General features: G+C 37.3%; 3 protein-coding genes and 1 long non-coding RNA gene across 7 annotated transcripts in view; 2 read left to right on the top strand and 2 right to left on the bottom strand.

The window, feature by feature from the left end:
* Positions 1-26,581, top strand: part of arhgef5 (Rho guanine nucleotide exchange factor (GEF) 5) — a 186,953-nt gene that overhangs the window by 51,219 nt on the left and 109,153 nt on the right. The window lies entirely within an intron of this gene.
* Positions 85-19,133, bottom strand: LOC143716117 (C-Jun-amino-terminal kinase-interacting protein 4). Of its 4 annotated transcripts, none has more exons than XM_077208309.1 (28): positions 18,993-19,133; positions 16,023-16,512; positions 15,179-15,373; positions 14,324-14,444; positions 14,127-14,197; positions 13,966-14,036; positions 13,762-13,837; positions 13,456-13,631; positions 12,212-12,474; positions 11,964-12,021; positions 11,576-11,728; positions 10,901-10,943; positions 10,646-10,773; positions 9,624-9,677; positions 9,388-9,528; positions 8,130-8,256; positions 7,771-7,854; positions 6,445-6,492; positions 5,911-6,052; positions 4,839-4,881; positions 2,674-2,754; positions 2,516-2,583; positions 2,287-2,435; positions 2,009-2,180; positions 1,733-1,846; positions 1,540-1,638; positions 316-408; positions 85-194 (listed from the first exon to the last, which is right to left on the bottom strand). In XM_077208309.1, exons 2-28 carry the CDS (start codon positions 16,119-16,121, stop codon positions 85-87), a joined length of 2,979 nt encoding a protein of 992 aa, XP_077064424.1. In that variant the 5' UTR covers positions 16,122-16,512; positions 18,993-19,133. The 4 variants fall into 4 exon arrangements, with proteins under 4 accessions (XP_077064424.1, XP_077064432.1, XP_077064439.1 ...); XM_077208317.1 differs by having other exon boundaries at positions 13,762-13,834; XM_077208324.1 differs by lacking the exon at positions 14,127-14,197 and having other exon boundaries at positions 18,993-19,121.
* Positions 19,274-22,798, top strand: LOC143713567 (uncharacterized). The gene is made up of 3 exons (XR_013195130.1): positions 19,274-19,570; positions 20,425-20,465; positions 20,899-22,798. It is a non-coding gene; the product is annotated as an uncharacterized LOC143713567 (long non-coding RNA).
* LOC143713555 (prostate-associated microseminoprotein-like) lies at positions 19,525-22,854 on the bottom strand. The gene is made up of 4 exons (XM_077204874.1): positions 22,794-22,854; positions 21,870-21,984; positions 21,683-21,791; positions 19,525-21,029 (listed from the first exon to the last, which is right to left on the bottom strand). Exons 2-4 carry the CDS (start codon positions 21,982-21,984, stop codon positions 20,861-20,863), a joined length of 393 nt encoding a protein of 130 aa, XP_077060989.1. The 5' UTR covers positions 22,794-22,854; the 3' UTR covers positions 19,525-20,860.

Below are 26,581 nucleotides of genomic sequence, written 5' to 3'. Positions count from 1 at the left end.
TCAGGCTTCCCTTTGGGAGCGTCTATAGAAGGGGGACAGAAGAACAGTAATTCATTGTACTATGTAGTGCGCTTGTTTATTGCTTCACAGGGCGGGGCTTGGGACGGAGGGGGTGGGGCTCTGCCAAATAATCATGTGACTTCGCTCTGATCTCTGTAGGACACTCTCACTGGCCCCATCACTTCCATCATCTCCTAAAGAGGAAAACATATTTAATTATATACTTATCTCATCTTAATAAAACATTCTCAATGGAAGAATAAAATAAATACATAAAGCTGTGATATAATAATTGTGCCAAGAGGAAAGCCACACCAATTCGGAAGTTGATATATCCTTCCCCTCCACTGAGAATGAGCAGAGAGGTAGTAACAGCGCCATCTGCTGAACTGGAGGAACTACGGCAGCCTGCATTGATTAAAAAAGGTCAGAAAGAAAGTGGTTAAAAATATGCTATTGTAAATATTACACCCAAAACTGGTGTCAATACTGGTCTTCCATCTACTCTTAGGCCAGGTTCACCAAAGCACTTTTTCCCAATTGCTACCGAATTTTTCCAGTTGTTTTCAATGGGAGCGCCACATTTTTAAAACGGCAGCAGCGTGAATAGCCTCTGTGGTTTTTACCATAGACTGTAAAAAAAAATATGGACAGCCGAAGGTTTCTGAACAGCATTTTTGAAGCCCAAAGTGCGCAGAGCTGGCCATCTCGGCTGCGCGTCACTTCCAGATAAGCGAAAATGGGCAAGGAGGCGGGGTTAGCTGAGGTGATGTGATGACAACAGACGGCAGACAAAGGCTAGTAGTGACAGCAGCGCCAATCCACCTATCACTCAAGTGGCCACGCCCTTAATTATGCAGAACTTTAAATTATATTATTTAGCCTTAAACCGATGAGTAATAAAAAAAATAATAATAATCACCCCCCCCCACACACACACAGTTTTCACGAAGGGCAAAATTAGCTTTACAGACCAAAACCACTTTTGGTATGCTGTAAACATGTTTTTTTCTGCTGTAAAGTTGAACATATTAACATGGGGAGTATATGGGATACACTCTCTTTTGCAACCTGTCTCTAGCGGCCAGTCGATGAATTGCAGTTGAAGTCACTTCCGTGTTGGATTCAAGAGAGACCGGAAGGTTGCCACTTGGTTTTTACCGGTCGCTGAGAGTTGACAATGTTAAACTATGGGTAAAACGCATCACTCATCACTGTCACTTTTTCCAGCTGTCCAATCACAGTGGAGGAGGGGCGGGACAAATGCAGACCAGCCGTCACATTCTGCTTGTACAACAATAATAATAAATGACAACAACAAGCACATCTCTTCATCCAAAACTAGTGCCAGAGCAAAGCCATGTGTCCACCAAAGCGTTTTTGGCCGTTTTACCCAAAGTTGGACATTCTTCAACTCACGCTGCTGCTGTTTTAAAAATACGACGCTCCCATTGAAAGCATTTGGAAAAATAGGCTAGCCTCAAGGAAAAAAGGTTTTGGTGGACAGACAGCTTTACTGAAAGTAAATAAGTTTCGAACCTGGAGCAGAAATAATGAATTTAACTGCTTGTCGGTGACCATGATAACAGAGCTGAGCTGATGCAAGAGAGCAGTATGGTATAGAGCAGGACTCTGAACCTACAAAGAAAAACAATGGAAATTCAAACAATGTAGAAGATTTATCATTCAAAACCACTCAGGAAAGTTTATTTTAGTGGGAAAAAACACTTACTGAGTGACAGGGGAGCTGAGAAGATTGCACCCCTTCCTGTGCCCACCCACAGCCGCCCGCTGACCACAGACAAGGCTGTGATCTGAAGAGGAGACAGAGACAGGAACGCAGAGCCTGTCAAATGGAGAGGGGTAAAAAAAAGAAGAAGAAAGGAATGCAGTCTTTTTGACCTCAAACGTTTTAATGGAAGCGTACAGTATATCTAAAAAACGTGACACCCATGCATGTAAGATTCCATAAAATATCCATATCAATGAATGAATACAATTCAAATACCTAAAGCTTTAGTCACTATAGATGATAAATCTACTTCCTGTAGTGGACGGCCAGTTGTCCAATCAAAAAGCCTAAGTATGGGATCCAAACGGCAGGAAGCCCAAACTCCACTTCCTGCTGCGCACAGAAAACGCACCTGCTGCTCACATCGCTCAGACACTGTGAACGATTTCTAAACGGACAAAAAGAACAAGTGTAAGGGAAAGAGTCAGGATGAGGGTGAGTTTAGAGAAGCACAATATGAACAATGAACAACACCATTTCCATTAGTGACCAACCTCTACTTTCCGATTTTTCGTACTGATCATGTAAACTTTGTTCCAGTATCCCACCCAAAGACACCCCTCCTTTGCCAGGCAACAGCGAATGGGCTGCAAAGGTGGTGTGCCGAGAGAAAGCACCTCTTGAGATTGGAGATTCCAGATTCCTATAAATATGATCATTATAAGCCATAAGTACAATTCACATCTAAATAACACACCCAGACAGATGAAACCACAAACACACCTGAATTGTGGGTGAAGAATGCAAGCGTCCCATTGGCCAAGCCAGCGATCACCTCGCCCTGAGAATACCTTTATACACAGAAGGAATTCAATCAGGAATCTCTAGCATTCCATTAACATCAAAGATGAGAATAAAAGAGTCATTGTGAAGACACTGACGTCAGAGAGTGCACCCCCTCAGACAGACTGGCAGACTGCAGACAGCGGCGTCTGGAGCTGGAGGACGAGTGAATCAGCACTCTGCAAGAGGACAACAGATGATGAAACAACTTAATGCCATGTTGCCTAAACTAGATTTCACTTTTTTTTACAGCAACTATATGTACCTTATTATGGAAGTTTGTTTCTGCCACAGAATAAAAAAGTTAATTGCAACACATAATTCTGACTTTTTTTTCTTTTTAATTCTGACTCTGTAACTCGCAATTGTGAGATTATATCTGACTTTTTTTCTCAAAAGAGTTTCTATTTCACAATTCAGAGAAAAAAAAGTCTGAATTGTTATATATTATTATATATTATTTCATGGTAGAACACAAGCTTCTCTACTTTTGGGCCTCTAGTGGTTGAAGCATAAAACTACAAGTATCTTGCGCTGGAACATTGTTCCACGTCATTACGCGAGTTGTGCTTTGGACCTGCTATTCTGCACGGATGAATCTGATGGCTTGACACACACCGCTGTGCTCATGGTTAACAGGTGATTTCCTTATTAGTGCAAATCTCATTAATGACATCAAAATCTCCCAATAACGAAAGACGGATATCTGAAACAATATGTCTTATGAGCATGCAGTTGTTGTTTGTTTTTTGGACTTGTAATCAATTATTTTAAAATAACCTTACAAAAGATTGGCAAAGCTGACATTAGACATAATGACTGTTATTTATTTCACAAAATGGTGGTAGCTATTATAACTTGCCTGGGCTATTTATAGGCAAAAAAAAAACAAAGTATTAAGTTGTTTAGAGATTGGCATAATTACCAAATTATACATTGTTTGTGAACCTAGTCAATGCACAGCAAATGTGATGCTATGCAAAGTATGTTGATTCATGTTTTATTACGGGGTCTGCCGCTTTCCCTTTTTGCTTGCAAACTATTTTCGGCTAGAAGTTCAGACGTTTTTTCCTTTATTTACAGATATGTCGAAAAAACATGGACGATTTATGAAAGTATGCAGATTCCCAATAAATCTGTCCTGACAACACTAAAATATAAATAATTATTAGACTTACCATAGTGATTTACGGTAAGGCAAAAACATGGGTTGGAAGATGGTTTTACGATATACTTATTTAAATTTTCCTCTTTTTTTTGAAAATAGTTACTTTAATGCCTGGTTCAGAATACACGATTTTTTTTGTCTGTTACGATAGTCACTCTGTCAGATTAAGCGATTTTGACTCCTAAAATCTTGTCGTGTGGTGGACAAGAAACATGTCAGACTACACGTTGCTTCCTGACCAGTCATCCCGTGCCGTCTTTAACGACGCGTGTGATGTCATTGAGAAGGCGAAACTAGTAGCGAGTGACTTCCGGAAACGAACGTAAACAAACAATGGATGAAGCGGTGAGTGTTGTATTGGCTGTCCTGTGTTCAGAATGGACACGTTCCTGGATTGCTCGAAGAGGACAGTATGGGCTGTCAATCCTCCAAAGAGAACTTGAGGTAAAATATTGTTTTCTTACGAACCTTTCCTCCATGTCATAACTCCACCTAGTAGCACCATCGTCTCTCTTTCGTTTCGCCATTTTTGAAAGTTGTGTATGGAAAAGCTTCTGTGCTCCTATTGGTCAACCTCATACATGTGACGGAACCCGTCGTGGACGACCTTTAAAAAAATTAAACATGCTAGTCTTTTTGTCTTGATGTCGTGAAGCATCGCAGACGCGACGTAGGTTGTCGCCCACTATGACACACTATACAAGATGATAAGATCGAATCTTGCGTCCCGACGCCTGTTGTCGTTTACGAATCCCCACGACACCCTACGTCAAACGGATCGTGCCAAAATCGTGCTAAAATCGTGTAATCTGAACCAGGCATAAGTGTAGCTTTAAGAAAATGCTAGATGTTCTGGGTGTTTTGTTTTTGTTTTTTGTTTTGTTTGTTTTTTGCTCGTTTCATTATCGACCATGTAAAAATCGTTCCCAGTTGCTTTGAAAAGTAATAGCTCTCCACAACAAGCCGGACAATTTGAGTTAATATTTATTTCCATAAAATGAGCTATGTATGAAACTTTAATACTAAATGTTAGAGATTTAAACAAAACCACTATACTAAAATAAGATCAAATGAATCAGAATGAGATGCCCTCACCCTCCATCCTGTGTTCCAATCCACACAGTTCCTGCAGTGTCTCCTAACACAAGAGTCAAGACTTCATCAGTACAACTCACCAACATTCAGTCATTCTGACAATATCCAAGAAGATATTAATACAATTTTAAGTGATATGCCATGAAAGGTTAATGAATGTCATGAAAATATGAAACTATTAACTTCAGACAGGGGTGTAAAAGTATAGCAATTCTACGTGAAGTGTAGAAAAAAATCTTGCTAAAAAGTTGAAAATAAATAAATAAGCCACAAAATAACTGCTCTTAAGTATTTAAAGGGTTAGTGTAATTGTCCTCAACTCAGTTGTCCAGATTTTGTATGTCTTTCAGACTATAAATGTAGTTAAAATTAGAATTTGTTAATACTATAGAATCATTCTTGATTTTATTCCAATTATGATTACTAACTAAATGCATAAATGCACTATATAAAGATACTGTATTACTTCAGGATAAATACTATGTTGTGGCCTCTTCAAAAGGACCATTGACCCATGCTGTGGTCAATTACATTTTACAGTAAAATTGATTTCACTGGCTGTTTTACATACAAACAAAATGAATTAATTGGTTACGCAGTAAGAAAGACCAAATAAGATTTTGCCCTGAAAATATCTACACTGCTGTTCAAAAGTTTGGGCTCAGTTGTTCTTATAAAGAAATTGACACTTTTATTCAAAAAGGACGCATTTAGGACGACAGTAAAGATTTTTGCACTTTTACATAAAATTTCTATTTCAAATAAATGCTCTCATTTAAACTTTCTATTCATCAAAGAATACAGATTATATATATTTTTTTTGTACTATATTTTACGTTTTTTACATTGATAACAATAATAAATGTTTCTTAAGCACAAAATTATCGTTTTTTATTGTATTTTTGCATTAAATAATGCAGCCTTGGTTAGCATAAGCTTATTTAAAAAAATAATTAATCTTACCGACCCTAACGAAAATTAAGCATTCAGTTTCAGTAATAAAAGTAAAGCACCTTACACCCCTGACTTCAGAACTGTCCAGGTGTGAACACCAGTGTAAATTCAGACTGACCAGTAGAGGGCACAACACAGATGCATAATGCAGGGGACGTGGGTGGAAGGCTGAACTGATCCAGAATGGTATTGGAGCGAGCCGGGTCAATCACAGTGACATCACTGCTGGAAGCAGGTCCAGTGACGGCCCACACAGAACACTGAGGGTGGGAGGCGGGGTGTGAAATGTTTACAACAATGACTGACATGATGCAACATGGTAATTAGATGAAGGTGGTGGTTAAATGCATTTTTTCAAAGCCAAGAACCTGCTCTGTAATACAAGGTTCCCACATTCATAAAAACCTGAAAATATGAGGAAACTTTAAAACTGGGATTTCCAGTCCAACCTCCTACGCCCCCAATTTCATTCTAGTTACTTCAGTCCCTAAAATATTTAATCAGCGAGAAATAGCTCTTTATGAGTTTAATGTGTATGAAATCATTTTTAAAAACCCTTATCCAGTAATTACAAATGACTATAAAAATCATGAAAATTAAGGCATGGAAATCATGTACATGTTAAAGATTGTGATGTTTTTTTTGAACATACCGTCTGCTCTCCTGATATTTCAGGAGGAACCGCAACAGCACATGTGAGCTGCAAAAATACAAAAACATCTTGTAAATCCCTGACCCTTGCTCTCAATGGGCTAAAATCAGAGAAGAACTAGTCACACAGCAGAGGAATACGTAGATTATGGTGATGTATCACATTAAGCACCTTAAAAATAATATATTCAACCTGAGAAACAATTAGCATTATTGACCATATCCTAAGTTAACCTGAATGGACTACTTGCATTGAGCATCGTGAACGTGATGCTGAACTGTGTGAAACCTGATGAATACAATCATTACGAAACTTTATTTATTTGTATTAAAGATTTGAATCCTTATTCTGTGTTTTTCATTGTCAATCATTTCACTGTGTGCAAATTACATGTTTATGCCAAAATTCTTAATTCATGTTCAAAGAAGTTGACTGTCATTCTCCTCTACACTGTGTGCATTACTGTTTAAGATTCATTCTTATTTAACATCATTACATTTATTTAAGGGACGTACCGCACATTAATTCATTCAACTATTTGAAAAGACTGGAATATGAGCACCAGCGCACACAAGCAATCCTTTTGATCAGTCAAATTCATTTAAAAATGTAAAATCAACAGGTATGAAATATGATCAGTAAGATAAAAACACTGTTAATGAGAAGACGAGCACTGGACTGCTGAAGATTACTGAGGAAATATATTTATTTATTATTCAGAATGCAGTTGGAAAAAATATATTTCTAGGAACATTTCAGCCGGTTCAAGACAATTCATGTTAATGCAGAGAACATGATTCATTGTTTTAATCCATTGACAGCCATAAAACGTAGTAATACTCTGAGTAACTGTATGTACTGTAGGTGCGCTGAATGCTGTTACCCGTAATCAATATTTTAATAAAGCTAAAATATAATAAAATATACAGTTAGTGGCCGATAATGTCCAGACTCAGAGGGGATATTTGTTTGATTAAAGTTTAAACCTTCAAAATATGAAGAAAATATTAGTGAAGAACAAAACTCTAAATTTGGTTAAGTTGTTTATCTGACAAAATGATTTGGAAAAAAAGGAAAAAAAATAGCTACAGGTTTTATTGTACCATGCAAAACATTTTTTTTAAATGCATAGAAAAACAGGAAAAAGCATACATTTACTGCAACATAATCAATTATTATTTTGTTGGTTCTCTCTTGTTTTTGCATGTTCCACAAATAAAGCAATTGAATCCAAGTATGCAATATGCTTACAAAATAATAATAAATACAATAATATTATATGCATAACACTAAACTAAGGCTGAATGAGTGAAGAGTGAGCCTCACCTTCGCTGTAGCATCTCTCTGGTCCAGCAGTCTCAGCTGGATGAGGACGGGCACGTCTTTGGGCTCAGGAGGGGCTTCAGAGTCCTGCTCCACATAAACACACGCAACAAACAGATTCATTAACCCACTAAGAGGAGATTAGTTAATGAGTATTGTTGAGAAGGCCATTTTCATGATGTATGTCATCATGAAAAATTGTAGACAAGACATATACCCAATTAGTAGACTCACAAGTCACACTTTGGGGTGGGGGCAACTATAGTACAACTGTTTCTATAGATACCAACTGAATTAAAGAATAATGTGTGTGTGTGTGTGTGTGTGTGTGTGTGTGTGTGTGTGTGTGTGTGTGTGTTTACCTTTATGTTTGTAACAGCGAGAGGCATGCTCCATCCATGGAGCTGTTTTTTACCCAGGTTACCCCACACATGAGAACGGATCTCCCTGTACAACTCTCTTTTTCTTAACCTGGGAGAAGGAGAAGTCCTGCACAAAAACAAATAAAAAATAAAAATAATAATAATAATTATATATATATATATATATATATATATATATATATAAACTTTATTTGGTAAGGATGCATTAAAATTGATCAAAAGTGTCCATTTATAATATATCATGAAATTTAACTTTTGATATTTAAAATAAATGCTGTTCTTTTGAACTTTTTTATTCATCACAGATTCCTGACTTTTTTTTTAATCACAGTTTACACAAAAATATTAGGCAACATTAGAATGATTTTTGAAGGAATATATAACTCTGAAGACTGGAGTAATGATGCTGAAAATTCAGCTTTGACATTACAGGAATAAATTACATTTTAAAATAGAAAACAGTTGTTTTAAATTGTAACAATATTTCATTATATTACTGTTTTTGCTGCATTATGATCAAATCAATGCAGCCTCTGTGAGTATAAGAGACTTCTTACAAAAACATTAACAAATCTTACCAACCCAAAACATTTGAATGGTAATGTATGTTTGAGTCAATGACATTTATATTCATACAGATATATTAAATTGACTGAAAAGAACATTAAAATGCAATTCACACATACAATGACTTGAATATATCTCTTCTGTGATTGTCATGTTTTTAATCTCTGAATTTTTTTGCGCGCAGGGTGAAACGTAACTGAAAAAAAGCAGTGTTTAAAAAAAATGCTTCACTGTTTATTAATATTCGAAAAATATCAAATCAGCCAGAGTAACCATCAAAGTCATATGGTGTAACGTAACCAACATGCAGAAATAAAATGTATAAAACAGGAAATGCAGACAGAATCATGACTGTATCAACAAGTTTCTTAAAATATCAGCTAATGACTTTTTTTTTATAAGAAGGCAAGGTTTGCTCAGGTTGTAAAATTATGTATTGCGCCTCCCCAAAAAACATAATCATATTACTTTGGAACTTCTAGATCTAGATTTTAAACAAAAAAATAATTTTCCTTAAAATGTAAATGATCCACAAGTCATTTGTTGATGCACGCACAGTCTTAGAGACCTGAAATTCACGCTATCATGTATCACTTATAATACATAGAAAAATAAGCCGGTAGACTATCAATTAGGAGGTATTTGAAACTGCCAATGCAAGAGGACTCACTCTGTTTGAGGCGGTCTCGTGGAGAGATGCTGTGGAGACCCCACTGGTGTTTGTGCAGGCGCTGGCGTGGGAGAGATGGCTAATGCTAAAGCTGTGGCTGGTGCTAACTGACCCTTTGTCAAACCTAGAAAACGATTAAACCTGCAAGAAAAAAAAGGGCTCAGAGAAGGAAATACCATGCACAAACTTACTGTTAAAGCAGGTACTGGTTGTACTAGTATATACAGTATCCTCACCTGCTCCAGACACTACTCTTCCCTTCCATAGGAGGGCGCTCTTCTTTGGTAACTCTATAAGACATTAAAGTTGCAATGTGTAAAAATTTTAAGTATCTATTAACAGAAATGCAATATGACATCCATAACTATGTGTTCAGTGGTGTATAAAGAACTTACTTAATAAACCGTAATGTTTTTATTACCTTAGAATGAGGCATTTATATCTACATAGGCGCGGGAATCCCCTTCTATGAAGGTCGACATATTGTGACGTCATGTTTCTACCGTAGCCGACAGCGAACAAACAGCGTTACAGAGCGCGTTTCGTCACTCCCTTGAAAGAGAAGCCGCAGAAAGCTAGACGCTAGCCATAAACACCGTGAGTAGTGACTTTTCCCTTGTCAGTGGTGTAAATATGTAGTTGGATTGTTTCATGTAACTTAATTCTTCTCCCTCGCTGTGTTATGGCTTTGCTATGTGGGGATAAATGTGCTGCACGTTCGTGAGACAGCTGATTAGTACTCTTGTCATTGACCGTAAAACAGTTACAGGAATCACCAACCCGGAGGGATGAGCGGTGGGCTGAGCCCTTAGTGTAAACTCGCAACCGTCGCTAAAAGTCACACACTGCACCTTTAAATTAGTTTAACTACATTTTCACATGTTCTGTGTTAAACGTGGTGTTTGCCTGTGCAGAAGTCACTGCCACAATGATAGGGTGATTTCACACGATTTCTAAGGTGCTCTGACTTGACTGATTTTTAGAGCATTGCCATGTAATTTCTCAGAAGCTCAGGGTAGTTATGTAATGGATTTAGTCAAAAAAGCTAGTATATATATATATATATATATATATATATATATATATATATACACACAGTAGACAAGCCACACGATTTGTTGCATTATATCAATGCTCACAACGCACCACTTGTGACGAAGGTTAACAGACCTGTTCCTCACTAAACAGTTCTGAATGACAGGTGAACGTTTCTGTTAATGATGAAGATATGAATCCCGGGAGAGGAAGTTTAACACACCTTAGAGTCTGAGAGCGCCGCAGAGATTCCTGCAGTTCAAACAGTCTCTCTTTGTACTGGTTTTTCTCCATGACGACCCGGGCCATTTCAGAACGAGAGAAGCGACGGAGGGAGGTAGGGAGCGAGGCCTGGGGCGAACAAAAGAGAATGAGGCAGGAGTTTTAGGATTAAGTGGAAGTAAAGTTAGTTAGTTAGTGGAGTTTTCACAATAGTAATATCCATAAAGATTCTGTGAAATCTTTGATAAAGACTTACATCAGGATCCTCTGACTGGACTGTCTCTAGCTCTTTTCGTAACCTGTTGTGAAATATAAAAGGCTGTTTCATAAATAAATATCCAAAAAAAGCAAAACACAAACTGTTGCCTATTAATCTACACTTCAAAAGTCTGGAGTCAATTTTTTTTTTTTTTTTTTTACAAAAGAAACTAACACTCTTATGCATTAAATTTATCAAAAGTGAGTCATGACATTTATGTTTCAGAAGATTTCAGTTTTAAATTATATTTTGTTCTGACAGATCATGTGACACTGCTGAATGGCTGCAGAAATTACAGGAATAAATTACATCAAAAAATATTCAAATAGAAAACCGTTATTCGAGATTGCAATACTATTTTACAGCTTTTACTGTGTTTTTGATCAAATAAATGCAGTCTTGGTTAGCATAGAGACTTTAAAAACAAAAAATCTTTCTGAACTTAAAACTTTTAAATGACAGTACATATATTTTTTCCTTAATTACACTGAAATGTTTATCATGCTTTTTTCCTGAAAATACTGATCAGTGCCATTTAATGTATATGACTTTAAACTGTATCATTCCCACCGTTTTAAAGAACTGCTTGGTTAAGTATTCGCTAAACTGCTAATTCTAAATTAAGTTATGATAAATTTCAGGTTTTACGTGAGTATCAGTAATTTGTTTTACCGCTTGCTTTCCTCCTCCATCTCCTTGGTTTTCCCTTCCAGCCGAGTGATGGTTTCAATGCAAGAAGTGAGTTCCAAATTCAGGGCAGATCTTTCATTGGTCAGCTCTTCAACACGGGATATAAGGGCCTTACGAGCAGTATCCACCATTTCACTGAGACAGAGACAAAGACAGGCAACAAGGGTGCATGATGGATGGATGGATGGATGGATGGATGGATGGATGGATGGATGGATGGATGGATGGATGGATGGATGGATGGAAAAAAACGTTTGTGGTTATGGTTAACGCATACTGTATGGATCACAATCAGAGATTCAGAGGTTTATTAAAACCTAAACTTTGACAAAAAGATTGATATATATATATATATTTAAAAAAAACATACTGAGTGTGTTTTAGTTCCTCATACTGAGAAAGAATCTGCTCAAACTGGTCTGTGCTATCTGCAAACGAAACAAAAATGCAAAAAGATTTAACCACACACATGCACAACAGCTCAATTATTGTACACACCAGCCACATTGTTGATAGCATTCGATAGGAATATTATGCTTTTGCCTGTTCCTTCTTTCAAATGTAAATTTCTCCTTACACACACACACACGCAGATTAAACACATGCTTACACATGTACCTCTGACGCTGGCCCCTTGGTCGACGTTTTCCACATATTCCCTGCTGAGTTCAGATAACTCTGAAAACACAGACTCTGTATTCCTCAAGTCCCACTCCAAGCAATCAGAGTCGCTGTCCATCTCTTCCTCCTCCTGTGATTTTTCTCCATCTTTCACCTTCTGGTTTTCATCTACCTCTCTCTTATCCTCCTGGGCATGTTTCGCCTCCTCAAACAAACTAGAGTTTAGTCCAGAGGTCGTGGCCTTGGAACAAACAGGCGAGCTGGAAAGAGCAAAGAGAGACAGACGAACAGAAGAGACGACAGAAAGAGAACAGATGTTTAAGGGAAATAGATTAAATATGGGTATATGAGAAATGCAATTAAATATTATCAGTATTAACCAAACTGATAAGACTGTATTTATTTATTTTTTCTCTGCCATGCAGGAGACAAATGACAAAAAAAAGAAAAGAAATCCTCTAACTTGACTTCAAAATAAATCAAATAAAAGAACATCCACAGGATGTTACGCGCATTGACAGATAAACAAACTCCCACTCACTTCCTGAATTCAGCAAGACAAAAAGTGCATGACAATAAAGAAAGAAAAGAAAAACAAAGATTTTGACTTGACTGAGACACCCAAGCCTTAAACGAGCTTTACAGTATGAAAAACTTCTATGTAATTCACAAATATTTTTGTGGCATTTAATTCTACAAGTAAGATTTTCAGTAAGCTTTTTATTGTTTTTGAAAGAAGTCTCTTATTCTCACCAAGGCTGCATTTATTTGATAAAAAATATTGCAAAACAACAACAACAAAAAACAGTAATATTGTGAAATATAACAATTAAAAATATTAAAATATATATATATATAAAAAACATATATTTTGATATGTAATGTATTCCTTTTCAGCAGCCATTACACCAGTCTTCAGTGTCACATGATCCTTCAGAAATCATTCTAATAAGATGATTTGCTGCTCAAGAAACATTTATTATTATCATCAGTGTTGAAAACAGTTGTGCTGCTTAATATTTTTTTTTTTTTTCAGGATTCCTTGATTAATATAAAGTTCAAAGAACAGCATTTTTTTGCAAGTTTAAAAAAAGTTTTTACTGTTACTTTTGATTAATTAAAAGCATTTATTTTCTTTAATAGAATATATATATATGAATGAAGTATACAGAATATATTTTTTATATCATCAAAACTGGTAGATACAGAATAATACAGTCTCTGCTTATAAATTACTGTACCTTGTTTCAATAAAGCCCTCCAAATGGGCCAGCTCAGGGGTGGAGCTTATGATGTCACTGACAAACGATTGATCCTTGTTATGGTTGACCTCAACATCAGTCGTGTTGCTGTCATTGGTAATGGTAGTTTCTGACACCGTGGAATCAGGGCCAAAGCCAGCTTTAGGACCATGTTGCTGAAAGAGTGGTATAAAAGAGATACTTTGTGAAAATCAAGATATTTATTGCTTTATACTAGTAATGTAAATATAATAGAATTATTCTGGATTGTTAAGCGTCTATCCACTAAATGTTAAATAAAATCACCGCTTCAGTGCAGGTGGTTTCTGTTTGGACTGGTTTAGAAACAGCTTCTGAGTGTTTGCCGTGCACATGATTCCTGCTGACATGACAACACAGTGATCATTTCCAACTACTCAAATGCAGCGAAATTTATAGTTTTTGTTTTTTTACAAGGAACATGTACCAAATTGTGGGCTTCCATTACCTGTCAAAAAGGGGAAGTGTTACCTGAAAGTGGAGGCTTCACTCTCCCACTCCTTTCTCTTTTCCAGCAGATCTCGATGTGTCAGTTGTACTAACTGGATTTTAAAAGAGAGGATTAAATAGAAATGTAAAGTAACCAAAAAGCTAAAACTAAAACAGACGCACAGACTTAAGTGGTGACGGACCTTGTTATGTGTGTGTTTGATTGAGTTTAGTTCTCGGGTCAGATTTCCTTTCTGCTCCTCCAAAGCCATCACTACACGGAAAATATCGGGTCATATATTTAAAACATATTTATACACATCATGTGTATAAACAGTCTGGGACAGACAGAGAGATAGAGAGAGCAAAAAGGTGCAAGGTTTAATTAGGAGAGACTCACATTGGTCAGCTTGTTCTCTGGCTTTCTTCTCCAGTTCTCTTTCTCTCTTTTCTCTCTCCTTTTCTCTCGCACGCATTGCTCTCCTCTCTTGCTCAAACTGGTCATCCAACTCCAAATAGCGCTGACGGTATACAGACAGGTTTAATGTTTTAAAGGTGTTTAAATGTAAAAGGTCCAATTTTCCCCTCATCACAAAAAGTTTTATATAAAGAAATTGAAAAATAATTATATTTAATCCTATGCAAATAGGATTTTTCTTTAAAATGACAAATATATTTAGCATTCGACAGGTGTCAGCAATGGCAATTTATAATTGCGTTTTTGAGACGGTCTTTGGTTTACTGCAGTTTTAAGGAGAAAATACTCAGCAATGGTGTTGACTTATGAATTTACACATGATTTGTCTTAAAGCATATTAAAAACACCACACACACACATATAAACAACATTAAAATCTTGATTTTCAACACAGGGGGGCTTTAAAACTTCAGTGAACCAAAGACAGTCTCAAAAATGCAGTTTGAAATCGGTGTTTCTACTACCTTGTAACCAATCACGTCAACGTGTGATCATCAACGAGTGGATCTCTGAGCTGGTGTGAGTGGAGGCGGGGCTAATTTGCATATTCATAGAACCGCAATATATTAAATGATGCAAGGGTGTAGAGTAATATTCAAGCTATTTTAAAGCCTGAAGATTTTTGTTTTTCAATTAAATAACATTTAAACATGTCATTTTGGTGATCAAAGATATTTTAAGGCATACAATTAGACTACAGGGGGACTTTAACATTTCTGAAAATCAAAAAATGCAATAACAAAAGAGCTTCAATTCATCACACAGATTGTCTCTGACCTCCTGGCTCTCTCTCCTCAGTGTTTTCTCAATCTGATATCTCTGCAGCAGTTCTTCACTCTCTCCTTTCTCCTTCTCTGCCTCGTCCTCTCTCTCTCTCAGCTGAGCCCTGCAGCTCGCCAGCCCTTCCAGAACCCAGACGAGGATGGGCAGCAGAGACTCCACCACTCCAGCTCCATGAGTCTCCACCACTGACTACAAAGAAAACAAACTGTTTGAATTGTATTTGTTTGCTTGTGATGTTTTTGGGGGGTTTTCCGACCCGATCACATTTAATTATCTTATCTTAGAGGGGAGTTGCACTCACAGGAAGAGCAGTGCTTGTGACTTATGCTTGTAAAGGAAAAAATAAGATGGTTGACTTCCCCTATGAAAAGTCAGCAAAACATCTGTTCTGAACTTCTGTTTTATATGCTTGAGTGAGAGGCAAATGCTTAAATGCCTCTAAAGCTTTAAAGTCCCCATGAAATCAAGTATTTATAGTATATCCCAGTATTTATTATAAATGATTTATCTGTGCACATTATTATTTTTTAACAAATTCATCTGCCCTCATAATCTTTAACTAAAATGACTCACTTCCCTTGATGACGTGTTTTTCAGCGTGAGGGCGGGACAATCTGTCACTCACATGAGATCGGCCAATAGCAAACCATAACCATCTGTTCAATTCCTGATTAATTCCCCATATCAAGTCCTGCCCTAGATTTTTTTCCGAGAACCCGTTCCACACGGATATACATCACAATATGGAAGAAAAGACTATTGCAACTTCCGTTTCATGCTGACTTTAAAGTTATTTTGATTGGTGAGTGTGTTGAGGTGGACACTCTTGATTGGTTACCTGAAGCTCTGAATAGAGTTTCCCCGCTTCCTCACTCACGATATCTGGATCCAGTTCCAGGTCTCCACTTCCACAAAGAGTACTTTCGCCAAAATCCATGTTTCACGGCTCCTTGTTCTCTGATTGGCTTTTTAAATATGACTATGTTTTGAATCTACACTCAGCCTTGCTGTTGTACCCAAAGCTCTTTCTTTTTAATCACACTCTTTCACTACCTTAAAATGGTTTCAGTGTGTACCAAATCAAGCATGAAAATAGTGGTAGTGCGTTAGTGACGGAGTGTACATCTACTAAAACATATCTTCCTCCTCTTATAAATAGCTACCTGAGAAACAGAACTATGTTCTTAAGCCGCATGGTATTTTCAGTTAATTCCTCCTCTTCCATGCTTCTCGTTTTCTGTCCCACATTCATTCTCAAAAACTAAATTGACTAAAGTCATTGGGATAAGTCGGTGCTGTTCATGTCTGGAGGCATTTTGGTGTCCATTCTGGTAAAAAGAGAGAAAAGAGAAGTTGAAGTGTAATGTGTGTTAGTACATCTAAGCCATTTTAAACAGCAAATTGTTATGCATGCAGTTTATAACCACAGATTGACCACACAATTACATTGAATCAAAGCACCTTCTTCTTCCACTCTTGAAGTCTATGTCTATTTACATAGAATCGTATGGTAAAAGGTAGTGAAATTTGGCACAGAGATGTGTAACAGTCCGAGCATTAACCATAGCAGTTTTGGAGTCTCTAACTCAATCCCTCTAGCGCCACCAACTGTACAAAGTTTCACTTACATTTATGCTAATAACTTTTGAACAGTAAAGGCCAGAAACAAAATTATTCGTCCATTTTGATTTTCTGAAAAACCTAGGCTACTTTTTCTAACTCTTCCTAGATGGTTTGTCCGATTTTCACCAAAACGGATTAAAATCATCTTCAGACAATGGTGACAAAAAAAACCCATGAAAAGTCAAGTTGAGTAATAAAAAACGTTCTTGAATAACTTGCAAACAAATTTGACAAAGAATACACCGAAATGGACGTGAGGCTATATCTCTGCAATGCTTTCGTGTATTTTATCTACGGCTGGACGATTCATCTAAATGAAACCACAGGCAATTTGGCAAAGGCTGCGATTATTTTATGCGCAGCTTGTCAGTGAAGTACGGCTCTGTGATCAGCAGTAAATGTTGCTCCTTCTAAAAGCCAGAGGACGCTCTCGCGCAGACACTCCAAATATGCCCCACAGCAGAAGTAGACAACGCACGTCATTCCAATAAATCCTTATGGGCATCATACTATCGCTGTAGCTGAATAAACACAAGATTGAAACGCTTTGATTAGTTTATTAAATGTTGTCTTTTGTTGGTCAAGAGGTTCATAAATGCTTCAAATGTTTGGAAAGATGTTTGATGCATGTTGCTTTTTCAAATGCACGTTAGAAGCGACTCAAACTCGCTGTGCTTTCAGATTGAGCACCGTTTACTACTGATCACAGAGCAATACGCCACGACAAGCTGTGCATAACAAATAATCATAGCGGCGTAGCCTTTGTGATTTCATAATCGCAATAAACCAAATCGGTTTAAGCTCAATTTCATGTTGATTGCGATTAATCATGCAGCCCTTATTTTATGATGACAATCATGACCTGAGGCTATTGAAATTGAAAATAGATGATACCCCATTTATAATTTTGTCATTAAATGCTATATTTTACAAACGCATTGGCGTATCATTACGAAACTCAGTAAGTGTCATCCGCACTATGCCTTGAAGGTGCCCAAAAAGTTTCAGGGCTGTTCCACCTAGTGGTCAAGAATTATAATGAGATTTAAAAAATGCTAATAGTTTTTGATTAATTTTGCATATTTTAATGGATCTTAATGGATTCCTTGGGGTCAATGCGAGAACATAGATACCAATTTTTCTATAGTCGGCCGGACCTACTGTCTCTGTCTGCCATTTTGATTTTCTTTAAAAACCTACTTTTTCACATCCTCCTAGAATGTTGCTCCGATTTTCACAAAAATGTAATCAGATCATTCTTAGAGCTTGCTGGAAAATAAAAATCTATGGGATTCAAGTAAATTTCTCAATACATTTTCATTTAACGCGAGAAACAATTCTACAAACAACACGCCAAACTGGAATGAGGCTATACCTCCGCAACGCTTTAGAGTATTCTGACCAAACTTGGGGTGTGTTAAGACAACCATGACCTGAGGATACCCGTATAGTTAGTCCCAAAATATGCTCTTTTTTTCTAAAAGCTTCTAAACAGTTTGACCAAAAATCTCACACACAAAAAGAATTCTAAAAATTGACACCCAAAATTGAACCCCATCAGATTGACTGAGAAATTGTGAAACTTAATTACACAATCTAAAATATGTTTCTCCAATACATTGATATAAATGTAAGCATAAATCAGTTCCATCTTCTTAGTAAACTACCCCAAAACATGTGTTAATTATAGAGCTCAACAAAGTCTAATTGCAGTTTTAAACTATCATATTTTCTGTAACTCATTCAAATCTAATGCTTAATATGGGTTAATAGTAAATACGTTGTATGCAGATTTCTGTTGTCGCTCTTAGTGTCTGTGTTTCACTGTAAACGTTGAATAAGACATTTAAGCAGCCAATATAAAAACATCTGTCAAGAACATCATGTTAATTGGCCTCTTGTAGCAAGAACTGTCATGAGCACAAGACATAGCCATATGCATAACAACATTTGAAGTCCCAGAAAGACAAACATATCTCTCAGACTCAAAGAAACATTGCTTAATAAATATTAAGTGCAAACATAAACGTCTTACTTATATTCAACAGAAAGTCAAATAAACTTTGCGTAACGTCGGCAAACACCTTGAACGCTGTGTGCCTGTTCATTGACACTTGGCTTCTTAACGGGATATTTCACCACCAAACGATCGTTTCCTATGGTAATAGCAAATGTATCAACTCACCTTTACATGTTACTGTGGCTCGGACACCATGTCTATGAGTTCATGCGGATGAAATTACAAGTCTTTCGCTTCAGAAACGATATCAATTACTCTAAACCTGGTTAAAGAAGTGGGCGTGATCAAAACGTCAGCCAGTTGATTGACGTGAGTTTGGACCTATCAAAAAGAACAGCGTTGAGTAAGAACCTATAATGATGCAGAAGGGGCGGGACATAGGAGGTGTTTTCTCCCCCTAGAAATGAAAACTTTCCTGAAACTTGAACGCTGACACGTGATGGCTCAGGCTTATCATGTGACTTTTGGGCAGAAAACACACCTGGCTAATTATTTCGCATTCCAGTGTGTCCGAGAGGTTTTAGGTAATCAAAGGTCTAACGTTTTTATTGTGACCGAGTTTACCCACCTTCAGCTTTTAGGTTTACGTTCATGATTATTGCAACGCTCCACCACCGGCATCGTGAGCGTGCATCGACACCCTATCAGATTTCAACACATGCTTGACAGAGGAGAGGAAATCGAAAGAGATCTTCTGCTGCTACTCAAGACAAAAATATTTATTGGCACATTCGACGAATACGGTACTTTGTTGGCCAATTACATATTAGATCAATATAACAATTACAATCTTACAACAATATAATAATTCTGAAATTATCTATTGAATTGATATTAAATTAATTATAGTAAGATGTTAACTAATGAAAAATAATATAATATTTAGTCCTATACCTTTGGAAATCTAAGTTCATCAGTAAACAAATTAATATTTTGGGACAGCTTAGGCTGACTTTATAAACCTGTAACCTATTTTGGCTAAATGTTATACATTTTGTACATATTGTTAAATATTGTAAGGTCACACAAACTGTATTTAGACATACCCCATATTTAATAACAACAAGATTTAAAAAAAATTGCAAACCACATGGAAAATTATTACAAAATAAAACACCCAAAAGAAAAGCAATAGAAATGTGACATGAAATCAACAGTTGTTCAGTTAAATATTTGACCATCAACAATTATGTAATCAACCCAGTAATATTTATCTATAACTTGCATAATTAGTGCAATTATAGATCTATTCTATTTGTACTCAGTGCTGCAGCTGCCAATATGTATATCACACATGAACAAAACTGCTGTTCCCAATATCAATATTGAGAATATCAAGATTATATTATAGATGCATTAAATGCAATTTTATAAAGTGGCATGTTTTATTGATAAGCAAACCTTTTCAGTTTTAAAATGACTGAGAATTATATCACTGTGCACCTAAAGTTACATGAAATTAAAATTGACACCTGTTTTTGTTTTTATGGAATATTGCAGTATTTATTCTAAATTGTTTATCTGTGCACATTATTTATTTTTAAATGCATGTGCCCTCATAATATTTAATCAAAATAACTTCCCCTCCCTCTTGCAGTGACATCTCTTCTCTTCTATGATGATGTTTACTGGTGCGAGGTAACCTGTCACTCACATGACATCACAGCAATAACAAACCACAACCATCCAAACAAATCCTGATAGACAAAATCAAGTCCCATCCTACTTTTTTTTTTTTCTTGTTCGAGAAGCCATTTGTATTTGGTTATGCATGTCACAATAGAGAAGAAAGACTATTGCAACTTCTGTTAATGCCGATTTTAAACAAAGTTATAGTAACATTATTGTTCCTCAGTATCAACATATAATTCAGGTCTGAACTTTAAACCTAAATAATAAAACCTTGATGCAGAGAACCAATAATTCTCTGAAACAGAATGGTAAAAATGGTATAATAGCACATCCTTTTAAATTCACAAAAAATAAAATGAACAATTATTGCAAACGTGAATTAGTGATATTTAAAATTCTTTCTAGAACATTAATTCATTGTCAGACTTCCATGTATTAGGTCGCATCCTGCCCCACTTCCCATAAAGACAAGGGAGTTTGTGATTGGCTCTCATCACAGTCACACCGGTGCAGGAGTCTGGCTTCCTGATGACCTCACACCAGTCGGGATAATCTACTGGTTGGGAGTTGCTGTCAGGGTGAGAACGAACACACTGAATATGTGCAGGTAGATATGCTCCATCTTTTAACAGTAAAAGACAACAAATGCTATGATAAAAATAAAAACTGTTAACAGTATGTTTACTTATATACGGTGAAATAATTTAATCAAACAGGACATGTAATTTTACAGTAAAATACAGTTTTTGGAAGTGAATAACAAGCCATCTTATAATTTACAGTGGACAAATTGACATTCCCAATGTGGCATTTACAATTTGATAGTTTTTCATTTAACTAATTATGTTTCTTCTTAGTTTTTTTGATATCACTTATGTACATCAGGGTTTCATGTTAAGCATTAAATTAATGTTAATTGCATAATATGTACCTCAGCTTCTGGAATAGGTACTTGTGATGAACTGATGTGTTGTTTGGTGGTTGTCATTGTATTATAAATGTATAAAACAGTACTGTACATCAGTAGGTTGGTTTACAGTTAATACAAATGTTTACTGTAGGTTTAAGTTTCATCCTTAAACCCTAAAATGTTGCTACCAAATTTTTACAGTAAAGTTCTGGGAACCACAGCTGTCATATTTGACTGTAAAATGTACTTTTTTTTTTTTTTTTTACAGTATAAGCCAAGGTATATATTTAAAAAAGAAGTTAGCAGTACTTACTAATCGCAGCAGCCCACTCCAATGGGCTCCATACACACGCACTGGTAGCAGTCTTTAGTAATCCAACTCTCACCAATGCCGAAGACCTGTCCTTGATATTCACAGGAGCCTAAAAATAACACACAGATGATTTATCTCTCTACGTGTGGTGCATTAAACACAAACTCACTAAAGCACGGTGAAGTACCTTTGGTGTTGAATGTGCACTCTCCACCTCGGTTCACACAGAGAGTTGGAGCAAATGCGCTCAGCAGAAAGGCTGCAATCAGCAGTAAATGACCGGTGGGGAAATTTGAACCCATCTATAAAAATAATAATACTTATTATTATTATCATTATTATTCAGTGTTTATTACGAATAATTGATGTAAACAATATGTTTGTACAGAAAAAAGTTCAGTGGGGTTTTATATAGAACCCTAGGGTTCTTGGCTCAGTTTTAAAGAACACAAAGTTTCTAAGGAGAAATGTCCTGCATAATGATTACATTACATTATACTAGATATGTTTCTAGTGATTAAGTATTTACAAGCTGCTTCATAAAATGTAATTAAAACAAAACATGCATTACAACTAAATTAATGAATTAAAACTAAGTCCATAAATTGATTCCATATGGAAACCTCTAAAAGGCTCTATGAAGACAGAATAGAACCTTTTCTATATAGAGTGTATGTATACAGCACTTTTAAAGCTTTGATTTCATTCTGTTTTTGTTTGTTTGTTTTACATTCATGAACTGTAAATCTAACTGTTCTGAGCATCACAATACTTTTGCTTGATGAAAAACAATATATTTTACATCCATTGCTGACTGTCTTTCATCTCTCTCAAATATAGTATTACATTACAGTTACATTTTATTGTGGGTTGATAACTTTTTATTGAAAAGTAAAACTATAGTAAAAATAAATTTACTTTAAAACTATTATTATTATTATTAATGTAGTTATTTTGGTTTAGATCGTTTATTATTTACATCTTTTATCATTATATATCTTTATTTTATATCTTTTTTTCCCTGACACACTAAGAAATGGATCCAAAACATATTCAAATATGTAAATAGAAATGTAAGACTTGATACGATGAAATAAAGTTCTTGCCTTACCCTGTGAATCTTGTTTTAGTAGATGTTTTCTGTTTTGTTCTCTGGATTCCTTCAGAGTCTCTTCAGTTTTATTGTGATGATGCTCTATGATCTCTGATATTTATACTTCTGTGACCCTCCTACCACACACACACACACACACACACACACACACACACACACACACGTGCGTGTCTGGTTCACTATATCTTTGTGGGGACTCTCCATAGACGTAATGGTTTTATACTGTAGTATCCACACTTTCTGCATTTTTACATTTTCAAACAAACTCATTCTGTATGATTTATAAGCTTGTTTCCTCATGGGGACCTCAATTTAGTCCAACCCGAGCCCCCATGAGGCTGTGTGCATTCAGGTTGAAGTCCCCACCAGGATAGAAAAACATGTACACACACACACAGCTCGATTCATATTGCCTCAAGAGACAATGCACATTATTCTTGTGTTTTCATTCACAGATAACATTAGAGGTTCCAACAATAAAGGGTATAAGAGTAAATGCCTTTTTAATTAGTCAAACAAGTATCAAGCTGTCAGGTAAAACTCTGCATGAACACATTTAGAAAAAAAAAAGCTTGTCAAATATAGCATGACAAGTAGTTACTCGGGGTCAAAATCGATATTATGCCTTCATCTTATAGATGTAATCATGCATGTAATGTAATTATACTAATCTGGGTGTTATTTAATGTGTAACTGTGGTGAAAATGTCAAATGCCCTTCAAGCCATACTCATAAGAGAATGAATTAGAACATGATAAATTCATCTTTGTGTGTATAAATAATATAGTGAATATAAATAAAGTGAATATATTGCATAAAGGACATTTCGATAACATTTTATAGTAACTTATAACTTTTACAAATAGTTTATGTGTATTGCACGAGCATACAGATCCTTAGAAAATATTTCAATTAAACGTTTTGACATTCTATCTGTTTGTGCTATGGTGTGTCATGCAGCTGCCCATTAGTGGCGTTTTTGCAATGGAGAGTTAGTAGATTTATCAACAACAAAAAAATGACACATTAGTATCTATTCTCAGTAAAACTGGCAAATATGTTAAAATATTATGTTAATTCATCTTTACCAATTATCAGTAATGATGTCTAATAAAAAAGAGCAAGTTCAGTTGCTTGGGGCATTTACTGTTCTTTCTCTGCGTCATGTAAAACATTATTTAGACTGAAATAGCATGCATGGAGTTTTCTGTTAAAAACGTATAGCTGACGTAAATTGAGCACATTAACTCTGGCTTATATGAGACTTTGCTTACTGAGTCATGAGTTAAAGGTTAAAATCATTTAAGCATCGCTACTTACACACACACACACACAGGGGCGCAACTACCCAGTGTTAGAGGGGTATGCAGCAACAATTTTGGCGCCCCCCCCCCCCCAATACACACATATATTAACAATGTTAACAAATAATAAAAAGTTACAGAATAAACAGTTACAAACATACACATATAAACATACATACACACACACACACACACACACACACACACACACACACACACACACACACACACACACATATATATATATATATATATATATAAAATAATAATAATCATATTGTGTGTAGCTGTCATTTGTATCAAAATGATCATCCATCAAATCTTCCTTATCCCAGAAAATGTTATTTTTTTCTTAGCAAATCCCTGTACTTGTGACGATGAGAACAATGATGACATAAATTATGTCAGTGAACAAAACAAAAAAACAGAAACAGATTTTGTCCAAGTGTCAACAAAAGCCTCGTTGCTGTTTGCCACTTGATCATACATATTATATAGCACAGATCTTTAAAGAGAGAGAGAGATGTGACCCTAAATATAGCTTCCATGTCACCCAGCAGATGTAACTATAGCTTGTATGTCTGATAGCACAGCTAACATGAACATATATGAATGGTAAAACAAAATCTATTTGTTTCCATGATAAACCAGCCTTATTGCATAAGTCATGTTTTCCAGCTTCTAGTCATTTATTGTGCATGCTACCTTATATTTACCAGTTGTTATTTTACTTTAATAAAATTGAGATATGTCATGCATGGGATTGGTACCATAAGGTTTAACCAAAATCTAAATGTAGATATCAGCAATATTATTTTGCATTAAGTTAGAAAACACTTGCTGTTAAAACACCAATGACCGCGCCTCCCGCCCGCGCGCGTCAGAGCCCGCCAAGATGGGCGTGGCCAAGAGCTATATATTGGGCGCCCCGTCATTAGAGTTCTTTTGATTTAATCTCCTTCAGCGAAACCTTCTTCGCTGGATCCTCCGGATTATTGAAAGCCTTCGCCGCCGTGGAAAAGCATACCAGCGGGATTGCTACGTCGGCATCTTCAGCCGCCTTCGAACGCCATCCTACTGAGCCATCCGGCGCGCTACACGCAAGTATTTTAAATCTGTTCGCCCCGCGACATTTGTAAAAGAGCAATTTTCTGAGGCGTTGTTTCAAATGCCTTCCTGCGCGTCGTGCAGAGACCTTCTTCCAGACGGGGATCGTCACATCATCTGCGCTCGCTGCCTGGGCCGGGACCACGCAGAAGCTGCTTTGACCAAGGGCGGATGCCCGGAATTTGACGACCTGGGTCTCTCCGCACTGCGGGCTCGCTTCGCCAGGAGCGAGCCCATCGCCGCCACCCCTCTGTTTGATCCGCGCGTTAAGAAAAGGCGCCGCTCACAGAGGCTTCCTGAACCTGAGCTCAGTGACGTCACGCCGAGCCAGTCTCCGCGTGCTTCACCGTCACTCTTGTCTTCCCCACCGCCGGTTCAGTTCACTCAGCCGGACCCACACCCCTCTAGCAGAGCGGTGGGCCTTGTGACTTTCGGCGCGTCCGAGGACGACGGGGGAGTAGATGACACCTTGTCTATCGACGCTGCATCTGACGACTGGCCGGGCTCCACTTTCGACCCCGCCCCGTCGACGCTAACTAACACGAGTGGGGGCTCCACTATGGATACAGAGATTGTCCGCATCCTCTCGAAGGCCGTGGAGGACCTCGGGCTCGATTGGTCTTGTCCCGAAGAACCAACCCGAAGCCGATTGGACGAGTGGTTTCTGCAGGGGCGCCAGCAGGCCCCTCGGCAAAGGCCTTCTCCTTTCTTCCCGGAAGTTCATGACAAACTCACCAAGTCATGGAAAGCCCCCCACTCTGCGCGTCTGAAGCCTTCTTTTTCTTCGTCGCTCTCCTCTGTGGACGGCGCGAAGGAAAGAGGCTACGAGGGAACGCCGCCCCAAGAGGAGGCCGTGGCCAATCATCTCTGCCCGCCCTCCACCACCGGATGGAAAGCCAAGGCTTCCCACCCCTCGAAGCCCTGCCGCACTACTTCGGCTCTCGCTGATCGCGCCTACGCGGGGAGTGCGAATACTGAATTATCTCGATGATTGGCTGGTCCTAGCACAATCAGAGAGTCAGTTAATAACATACAGATCTTGGATTATCAGCCATCTAGAATGCCTGGGTCTAAGAATCAATTTTGCAAAAAGTATACTATCTCCCAGCCAGAAGATTTCTTTCCTGGGAATAGTTCTAGACTCGATAAAAATGACAGCTCATCTCTCATCAGAGCGCGCGCTCACCATCCGGCGCCTTGCAACATCATTCAGGGCGGGCGCGCGCGCCCCCGTCAAGCGGTTTCAGAGGATGCTAGGTCTCATGGCCTCAGCATCGGCCGTACTCCAGCTAGGATTGTTGCATATGCGTCCTCTCCAACGCTGGCTCAAGAGCCACGTCCCTGCTCACGTGTGGCGTTCGGGCCACCTTTTAA

This window comes from Siphateles boraxobius, unplaced genomic scaffold, assembly GCF_051911475.1.
Source record: "Siphateles boraxobius isolate OS27281-9 unplaced genomic scaffold, OSU_SipBor_1 12, whole genome shotgun sequence".
Classification (NCBI taxonomy): domain Eukaryota; kingdom Metazoa; phylum Chordata; class Actinopteri; order Cypriniformes; family Leuciscidae; genus Siphateles; species Siphateles boraxobius.
Note: the sequence above shows the minus strand (reverse complement) of the source record. Positions and strands in the feature narration are given on the sequence as shown.

Bases quoted from the DNA above. Each gene is read 5' to 3' on its own strand.
- LOC143716117 (XM_077208309.1), bottom strand. From the start codon at position 16,121: ATGGATTTTGGCGAAAGTACTCTTTGTGGAAGTGGAGACCTGGAACTG. The intron at 15,374-16,022 runs GTAACCAATCAA...TTTTCTTTGTAG, and splicing joins AACTCTATTCAGAGCTTCAG to TCAGTGGTGGAGACTCATGG. The intron at 14,445-15,178 runs GTCAGAGACAAT...GTATACCGTCAG, and splicing joins TGAGGAGAGAGAGCCAGGAG to CGCTATTTGGAGTTGGATGA.
- LOC143713555 (XM_077204874.1), bottom strand. From the start codon at position 21,984: ATGGGTTCAAATTTCCCCACCGGTCATTTACTGCTGATTGCAGCCTTT. The intron at 21,792-21,869 runs GTACTTCACCGT...TGTTATTTTTAG, and splicing joins GTGCACATTCAACACCAAAG to GCTCCTGTGAATATCAAGGA. The intron at 21,030-21,682 runs GTAAGTACTGCT...TCACCCTGACAG, and splicing joins GGAGTGGGCTGCTGCGATTA to CAACTCCCAACCAGTAGATT.